We start from the raw sequence: 9,710 nt of genomic DNA, 5'->3' as shown, positions 1-9,710 counted from the left end.
ATGCAATTATATTCTTGAATTTCTTTGGCAGCTGCTTTTGTTATTATTATTATTATTTTTTTTTTTTAATAAAATATGGCAAAAAAAATCAGGTTCCAAAAAATTCATGCGTCATGTTCCAACCATCGATTCAAATGTTTTATAATTCAAGGTTAACAAATAATTTATCAATTCTTATAATATAAGACAATAATAATCAATCCCCAGTTAGCATTTTTCTATCTGAAGGAGGAGCTTCAATTTTTAAATTTATTTAAATTTCTACGTATTTTTAAATTAAACAATGGTATCCAGATCCTTAAAACTGTTTGCGGTAAGAATTTAAATTTAAGATTACAAACTAAAGAAGACTTAATATAATTAATCCGTATTATTATCCAGCAAAGTTTTATTGCAATGAACAATGTTCAAAATTACCTCAAAGTTGTACTTGGAAATCACGTGTCTATTTAATTTAATTTTGCATTAAATTAAATATTTTGTAAAATCACTCCGAATTGGGAAATGCGAAGGAAGTCCGAATTTGCATGTCTCGCGCGGGTCCCTCCAGAAATGTGTGCTATCTGGGATATAAAAAAACCTAATTAAATTTCTCCTTCATTCTAAATTTTGAAAATATTTCTAAAATATTTTTAAAATTTCAACAATTAAAGAACCGATTTTATATTAAATCGGGTAGACTGACAAGAGTGATATCACGGATTTTTTTTTGACTGAAATAAATTGTTTTCCAAGGCGAAATATGAGACAGATATTTTTCACTTTTCTCAAAAAATAAAACAATTTCACGTAATTTTAGTTTAGTTACATATTTAGATGAAGTATGAAGAAATCAACGAACATTTTCTTCAATAAATTCTTCCTTTTTTTCAATGGCAAAAGTGAATTGTCTCAAAAAGGCCACTTTTTGTTTTTTTCTCAATTTTTTTTTAGATTTATGGTAACATGGAAAAGATATCTTGTGATATCCTGTGTCAAAGAAGCTAAAATGATATATTGGAGTTATTTAATTCGATTCAAAAATCCCGAATGTTGAAAACTACCGAAAATATAATTACCGGACTAGAAAATTTCCGAAACAATAAAACAACCGAAAACATTTAGTAACGAAGTTGAAATATTCCATTAGCAAAAGTTAATAAAACTAGAAAAATTTAGAAATAACAAATTTTCAAATTCACAAGATCAGTAAATTCCCAAAATTTCTTTAACATACTAATTTCGAAAATTCGAGTTTTTGAAATTTTAGTAACTGCGTAAATTAGTCAATAGGGCAATTGGAAATTTATTGTTATATTATAAAAAAATAAGTTCTATGTGAGTCAACGGAGGCGACATGCGCACAGAAAAAAGGGGCTCAATTTTCATCTCGAATCTTGACTCGAATTTTGCCTCGAATGCCGTCTTTAACCTCGTCTCGAATTCAATCTCGAACCTCTTCTCGAATCTCGAATATTGTCTCGAATCTCTAATATCGTCTCGATTACAGAAAAATTTTCATAATTTTTCATGATGCACCCAAATATTCAAGCAGATCTATGTTCAAGGGAAACACTTTATGATTAAAAAATAAAAGATGCAAATAAATCCGTGACATCACCAGAGTCAAACTATCCGATTTCATACGAAATTGGTTAAAAACAAAAAATAAATAAAAATAAAGACTCTTTAAAAAAAATGATAAGTTACAGTTTCGATGAAATTTACAGATTTTTGACCTATTTCACAAAAGGATGTAAAAATAAAAGGCCTAATTAATTTTCAACCTTACGTAATACTTCCTCAGCTTTGACTCTCAGGACCTCTGCACTCTGCCTCCGCATTTCGTCATCCGACGATCCAGAATCCTCTTCCCTGTCGTGTTTCGAACTGAGATTTTGAGGAATACTTTGTACGCCCAGATTCAGTGGAAGTGAGTGCAACTGTGCACTCAGGGGACGAGAGTCGATATTATTGTGATTTAGGGATCCCGCAGGATTCAGACCCATAACTGGGAGCACCGAACTCAAGGAGGCAAGATTTTGCTGTAAGGGTAGGCCAATGTACTGAGACAGTAAAGCGTGAATTGGGTATTTTGGGGTGCTGCTTGGCCAGGGAGGTGGGAACATTGTTTGCATGAACCATGGAAACGCTCCTGCTGGGGGTGCTGGTGGGGCTCCTGCTTGCACTGAATCTCCTGAACACCATCCACCTGTAAAAAAAAGCACATTGCGTTTGTTCGAAATTCATTTTCTGTGTTTTATCATTAAATTTTATCACGTAGATTTTATTTTATTTTTGGTTTTTATTGCGACGTGTCTAAGTATCGGAACATGGTTGTTGAAAGGTTCTATAAACAGGGTAACCGTAAAACATCATTTTCAAAATTCCTTGCATTAAATTCAAAATAACGGAAAAAGATTTGATTGAATTTAGAAGAATTTACAAAATTTTTTATTTAAATTAGAGTCAATATAAAAGGGTAATTTTTTGTTTAAAAAAAAGGTCAACATTCAAAAAGGTTCTATTAAAAAAGGATCAATAAACTTCCTGGCTGAAAAACTTCATTTTTGAATTTCCCTGGATTAAATTCAAAAGAATTCAAGTGAATTAAAAAATATGTTTTAAATCCATTGATTTCAGTCAAATTTAAGTGAATTTAGAATGATTTAAGGGAAATTAGAAGAATTCGATGGATTTCATAGAAATTCAAATGAATTAGCATCAATTAAAAAAATATATAAATTCAAAAAGGTTCTATAAAATAGAAGGACGTAAAATTGAATTTTTAAATATATGCCCCAGTTGCATTCAAAATAATTAAAATAAATTCGAAAAGATAAAAAAAATGCCATTGGGTTCAGTAAAATTGGAAGGAATTTAGATGAATTTAAGAGATGAAAGAAGAATTAAATGAAACTTATAAAAATTCATGTAAATTAGAGATGATTTTTTAAGGAAAAATTTTTTTAATTAAAAAAAATCTGTAAACAGGGAAGCCGCAAAAGATTATTTTCAAAATGCCTTCGGGTAAATTCAAAAGAATGAAAATGGATTCAAAACCATTTTTACAAAATATATTAGAATTAATAAATTGGAATAAATTTAGAAGAATCCGACAAATTTCATAAGAACTCAAATGAATGGGAATCAATTACAAAATTTACAAAATGGAAAACATTTTTTTTACAAAAGAAAAAATTTAATTAAATCTAAATTCAAAAGAATTAAAATAAATTAAAAAACATTTTTAAAAGTTTCATTGATTTTAGCAAAAATGGAGTGCATTCAGAAGAACTTATGGAAAATAAGGAAATGAGAAAAATTCCATGAAATTCATAAAAATTAAAGTAAATTTAAAAATCTCTGACTTCTTTTGAATAGATTCTTCTAAAGCCTTTGAAATATTATTCATTCTCTTGAGATCTTTATAAAAATACTTTAAAGTACTTTAAACCCTTTGAACTCTTGAAATCCCTTAAAAAACTTTTTAAAGCTCTTGAAAATTCTTTGGTAATAAAAAAAACTCTAAAATCCTTTGGAATAACTTTAAATTATTTAATTTTATTAAACCTACCCTACATTATTGCAAATCCTTAAACTTTTCTGAAATTTTTTTTTAATTTTTAAAAATTTATTGAAATTTAAAAAAATACCCTGAAATATTTAAAATTCTTTGAAACCTTTTAAGTATAATTTAAATCGGTTAAAAATTTCTTAAAATCTTCTTTTAAATCTTAAAATCTTCTTTTAAATCGCTAGGAAATTATTTAAAACCAAAGAAAGTTTTTTTGTAATTCCTGAAAATCATTTAAATCTTTATAAGGTCCTTACAAATCTGTAAAACTTTTTTAAATTCCTAGAAATTTGTTTATATAACCTAAAATATTGCAGATACTCTTGAAAATTCTTTGGAATTTTTAAAAGCACCCTAAATGCTTTCAAATCCTTTGAGATAACTTTATATTGTAGAAATCTATAAACAATTTCTTGTAATCTTTTTAAATACTCAAAAATATTTATCGGTTCTTTGAAATCTTTCGTAATCCTTTGAAAATTTTTAAAGTTCTTGAAAATTTTTGAATTTTAAAAAATAAACCTAAAATTCTTTAAAATCTCATTAAATTATTGAAATCTATCAAAAGAATTCTGAAGCTTTAAGAGTTCACCGTACAAAATTTTCACCTCAGATACCCAAATTCAGATTAGTTTCTAAATTTTCCAAATTTAGCCATAAATTGAAAAAAAATCTCTTCTTTTTGTCTAAGAAAAACAAGACACTACAAATACCATTTCCGCGTCAAAAAATAATAATCAATCACAAACATTTCAGTCTTCCTAAAATAATGGTTATTTATATGCCCCTTCATTGGATCATTCCCCACGTTGAAATAAATTCCTAATTACGATTCTAGATACCCAGAAAAAATAGTCTTCGAAACATGCGATTGATGTTTCGATAAAAACGATGAAAAAACAAGTAATTAGATTCACTTCCTCACTTGAATCCGCCAAGCCTAACCTGAATTTGGGTATCGCGTTAAAAACATTAATGAAAAATGTATTTTAGCTTCCCTCATTGGCTATATAGATCTAAAGTATATCGTACATCAGATTCTCTTCGTGATGTTTGCAGCGACAGTGAAATTAGACATAATTGTGGCAGATTGCATCTACCCTTCGTAACCGTGCTCGTAGGAATATACTGTATAAAGCACCGCCACAGGGCACATGTATGTCCCTACATTACACTGTAGCTTATATGTTCCTATATGATATGGGCTAGCTACTAATTGCTGCATGATCGTTAATTACTCACCACCTTGTTCCACGTGCATGAAGTTGTTATCTCTACCAAGTGCTTTTTCTCTCTTGCGCCATTTCGCCCTTCGATTTTGAAACCACACCTGAAAACATTTTAAAATACCTCTAATTAGATGATGTCTCCATATGGCAAAGCATTATTTTCCCTGCTTTACATTTTTTCTAGAGTATAATATAATGAGGGAGCCTTCATATATCACGTGACACTTAAAACCGGAGGGGGGGGGGGGCTGAACAATCGCAAACAAGGAGTCGTATAGGATGGTGAAAGGTGACACTTTACGGATTAAAAAATTAGAACGGAAACTCGGAATGCCTCGGAAGGGCCGCAGTGCGCAAGTACTCAGTAGAGTATACTGCGCAATATTATGCATTCCAACTGAAAACGGTTCAGGAGGACCTGAGTGTTTATGTTTTGAGTGTAACGATTTAGTAACAAGGAGGTAAGATCCGAAACTGTTATTATATGGAACTTGGAGTGTGGTTGAATTTTCAACAAAATAGAATTTATTTTCGGGCCAAAGAAATAAATTTTCAATCCAAAAGGACAAATTTTCGACAAAATAGATAAATTTGCATTCAAATAGGTGAATTTTAAATAAAATAAATAAGTTTTCTACTACAAATGGAACAGACAAACTTTGAATCGAAAAAACTGATAAATAAAATTTAAAAAAATTAATTTTCATCCAAAAAAACTAATTTTAAACTAAAATTATCTATATCCAGTAAACATGCATTTTTACTCAATGAATTAATTTTCTACCAAAAAATACAAATTTTTAACAAAATATATCCATTTTGAACTAAAAGGATTGTTTTCAACTAAAAAAGATAATTTTGGATTAAAAATAGAATGGTTAAAGTTTTATTGAAAAAATTAGTTGAAAAAATTAACATGAATTTTTGATAAAACATTATTTTTAACCAAATAGTTGCAATTTAATGCAAGAAGATTAATTTTCAAACAAAAGAAGAATTTTCTACAGAAGACATAAATTTTCAATCAAAATTTGTATCTTTAAACCAAAAAAAGGTCAAATGTTACCTCAAAAAAAAAACCTATTTCAAAAAAAAAGTTAAATTTATAAATAAATAGTTTAATTTTTTATGAAATTTTTTTAATTTTTAACAAAAAATATGATTATTCAGCAAAAAATTTTATTTCGGAAAAATATAGTTCAATTTTCTATCAAATTTTTCAATTATATAAAGCCAAAAGGATGAATTTTTTTAGACCCAATCAGATGAATTTTTGTTCAAAATGGACGATAAAACTTTTACCAAGAAGATTCAAATTTGTACAAAAAAAAATTAAGCGAAAATATAGAATAGTTACATTTTCAGCGAAATTCAGTGAAAACATTCTGTTCATTTTTAGCATTATAGTTAAATTGTTAACCAAGAAGATGAAGTTTTACAAAAAAATGTTAACTTAATTAAATTAAGTAAGTGAGTAACATTTAGCAACATTTAGTAACAGATACTTCACTGGAAATGAAATTAAATATTTATTCACATCCAAATAGTTGCATTTTTAGCTAAGATGATGAATTTTCAAATAAAAAATAAGAATAAAAACATGTATTAGAAAGTATTTCAACTTTACACCAAGTAGTTGAATTTTCAACCAAAAAAGTGAATTCTAAGTGTAATACGTGATAATTAATATTTCAATCAAAAAAATTTAATTTAAAATAAAAAAAACACTTGATATAAACAAAAAACGAATTTATAACTAAGAAGACTAATTTTCTTCCCTAAAGACCAATTAAAAAAAATAGTTAAATTTTCAAATAAATAATTTAGTTTTCTGTCAAAAAAATTTAATTTTCAACAAAAAATATAAATTTATAACAAAATTAATTTCCAACTAATTAGCTTAATTTTATTTCAAATTGTTGAATTTTTAAGCAAAAAAGACGAATTTTCAAAACAAACAAAATAATTCCATGAATTTCCAACTAGATAGTAGAATTTTTAACCAAACGAGATAAATGAAAAATACCATCAGATTTTATATAATTTCACAAGACTTTATATAATTTAAATGGATTTCAAACATTAAAATTTATTTACAAAAATGTAGGGATTTTGTGAGATTTAAATTAATATATTTAGATTTCATGCAATTTCACGGAACTTCATGTTATTCAAATGAATTTAAAAAAATCTATATTCACAAGAATAGAGGCATTTCATAGGATTACAAAGTTTTGAAGAAATTTTCAAGTATTAATAAAAAAATATAAACTCTCGGATGATGCGTGCCAGTTGTTAATATTAATAAATTTATATAAATTAAAAAAATATTTTCAATTTTATTATTTGTTGTAAAAAAACCAGACAATTTAAATCTTTCATTGTAGGATAAGAATCAATCAAATAAGCGATTGTGAACTCTCGATTCAGCACGTGAACCACTCTTGCATTACCAGGATATTCTATCGATATGGCGAGTATATAATTATGCAAATGACAGCTGATTTCGTAAAATTTAACCTGATACTGCAATAAAAACATTCATTTGATCCTAAATAGAACTTCGAAAACTAAATATTATTAAAATATATTTTTAATCAAAAGTATTTTGAATTATTCAACATTTAACGGAACATACAAACTACGCTATTGTAGTAACCCTGAACCGAAAAATGACCAAAATTTTTGTAATTTTTTTTCGCAGGCCACTCTAAAAATTTTATTTTTGAATTATATCTGCTAAACCATTATATTTATATTCTAATAATTAAAACACAAAATTTGCCTTATTTTGTATTGAATTCTCCACTTGGTTGAGAGCAAAAGTTAGAACTAACTGCTTGATTGAAACTCTGATGCAGTTTAACTCGTTAAAATCGTGAGGGTGGTTTACGGGATCTCAAGCAAGAGGAAGAACGATTAAATAATTAAAAGCAATTAGGCAATTAAGTTTCAGTGGTGCCTCGAGCCAATAGGGTTTCAACAACCCTCTTGTATCTGGATTTCACTTTTCTAACTTTGAAGAAATTCAATCAAAGTTTGGACGAAAGAAAAACAATGAAAATAATTTGCCAATGTTCCAAAAAGAGATAGGAATGTTAATTTTAAATTAAGCCAAAGAATATACAAATATGTCCAGGGGTTCTAAAGTTATCATCATAGATGTTGCGTTACGTCCCCTGGGCCCATAACTTATTATTTCAGTAACTTTGACCTATTCACGACGATAACTCGAGAACGGCTGAAGATATTTGACTGATCTTAGGCTCATCTTAAACCTGAGATTCAAATCTTCATTTCTGAAACTGCTGATCTACAACCCCTGTTCTTGATAAAGAAAATGCAACTTTACAAATCGCTCTCAATACATGGAGCGTCGATCTTAGAAGTGCACTTCTTTTCGCACGTTGGATGAATTATGACTAGTACTGTTGACTTTCTGTTGTCACCCTCTCCTCGTGAATGTGGTTCAGATGAAAGGCAGTGGATTCCTTGGACAATAGATCCAATGTAAAAGTACGTGGGGACCATTGCACCGAAAACCAGAGTAAGTCGGGTGGAAAGCGAAAGCATTTATTCACTAACGGGGCCAGAGAGTTGTTGAGGGAAGGCTGTACAGGGGTTGCTGCCACTCAGGGTCCGGAGGAAATCAGGATAATTGTTAACAATTAGCTTAATCAGCCTCGAGAGCAAGCTTTTGTTAGGTGCTCTGATAGGAGCGCTAGAGAGAAGGGAGAATCATGCTCTCTCCCGAACATTATCCTCGATTTCGCTTATGTGTGCCTACAAGTCCATCATCTATTTTATCTTACAGGAAATTCACTTGAAAAGAGCTTTTAACTCAAACAATTTCCTCTAGAGATTAGCGAAATTGACTTATTATTGGAAGGCGCATCACATTTGAATAAGGATAATTATCTTTTTTATTCAAAATATATTTCAAAATAAAAGTCTAATTAAAATTCATTTGAATGAAAAGAAAAAAGTTTCACAAATTCATTTGGTTTATACGAGTTAGCAACATTTTATTGGATTTCTCTGAGTTTGTGGAAAACAAAACACGTCTACCCTGTCAACTTAGAGGGCTAGAGCACCAGAGAGCAATTTGAAGACCAGGGTTCGAATCTCAGCAGAGCCAAATAATTTTTTCACAACTTGAAAACAAAAAAATAATGTCATAAAAATATTGAGTAGAATAGTTTGAATAATACCTTTTAGTGTAAGTAGCAAAGAAAGGGTGCCGTAGCGATTACGAAAATTGAAAAAACGAAACGACAGAGTGTTGAATAAAAATAGGAGGGAGGGGGGAGGGAGAGTCCTATCCCGGAAAGCCGTCCATTAATATCTCGTGCACACAACGGAGTGCGATCGATCGCGTACCGTTAATGTGCAAAAATGGCGTAATTTCGCATCTGAAATTGGTAGGCAGGATTTCCTAGATTGAAATAAAGTGGCCGTGGCACCACTGCGCCTGGCGGATCATTTAGCGGTTTTGTCGAGCGACGGCCAATTGCCGGCATTGTCGCTTGGCTGTACCACAATGGGCCAATCGGAATGCTCTGTCTCTTTTCAACCACCGCTCCGCTCACCCCTCGCCAGGGGCACCCTACTAGTCCCAATGGTACTGCCATGCCGAGTATAGGTTATTTCCTTCCCGCTTCATCCCTCGACGAGTCTCCACAGCTTACCAGTTACCACCTCACGCAAGGGTGTCAGATAGTTACGCTAATCGAGTAACCAATTTTGGAACGATGAAAAAGTCTTTCTACGCGTACCTCCTCCCAATATTAGGGATTCATTTCCAGTTTTAACACGTTTTCTTTTAATTGTGGAATGGTAATCGAACCTGATCAGGGTGTCTATTAGATGAATGATTTTCAATTCCCGGCATTCTGTAGATCAATCGAGGATTTTTCAAATCGTTG

The 9,710-nt window shown here is 30.1% G+C and overlaps 1 protein-coding gene across 2 annotated transcripts in view; it reads right to left on the bottom strand.

The window, feature by feature from the left end:
* Nucleotides 1-222: 222 nt before the first annotated feature.
* The window catches only part of LOC117174839 (paired mesoderm homeobox protein 1-like), a 29,226-nt gene continuing 19,738 nt past the window's right edge, over nucleotides 223-9,710 (bottom strand). For both annotated transcript variants that reach the window (XM_033364223.1, XM_033364224.1), the window contains exons 3-5: nucleotides 4,799-4,886; nucleotides 1,772-2,191; nucleotides 223-563 (exon numbers count right to left, since the gene is read on the bottom strand). In XM_033364223.1, the coding sequence (XP_033220114.1) occupies nucleotides 466-563; nucleotides 1,772-2,191; nucleotides 4,799-4,886 (606 nt within the window). In that variant the 3' untranslated portion in view covers nucleotides 223-465. The remainder of the gene's footprint in view (nucleotides 564-1,771; nucleotides 2,192-4,798; nucleotides 4,887-9,710) is intronic.

This window comes from Belonocnema kinseyi, chromosome 6, assembly GCF_010883055.1.
Source record: "Belonocnema kinseyi isolate 2016_QV_RU_SX_M_011 chromosome 6, B_treatae_v1, whole genome shotgun sequence".
Classification (NCBI taxonomy): Eukaryota; Metazoa; Arthropoda; class Insecta; order Hymenoptera; family Cynipidae; genus Belonocnema; species Belonocnema kinseyi.
This window is presented reverse-complemented; position numbering and strand designations above follow the sequence as displayed.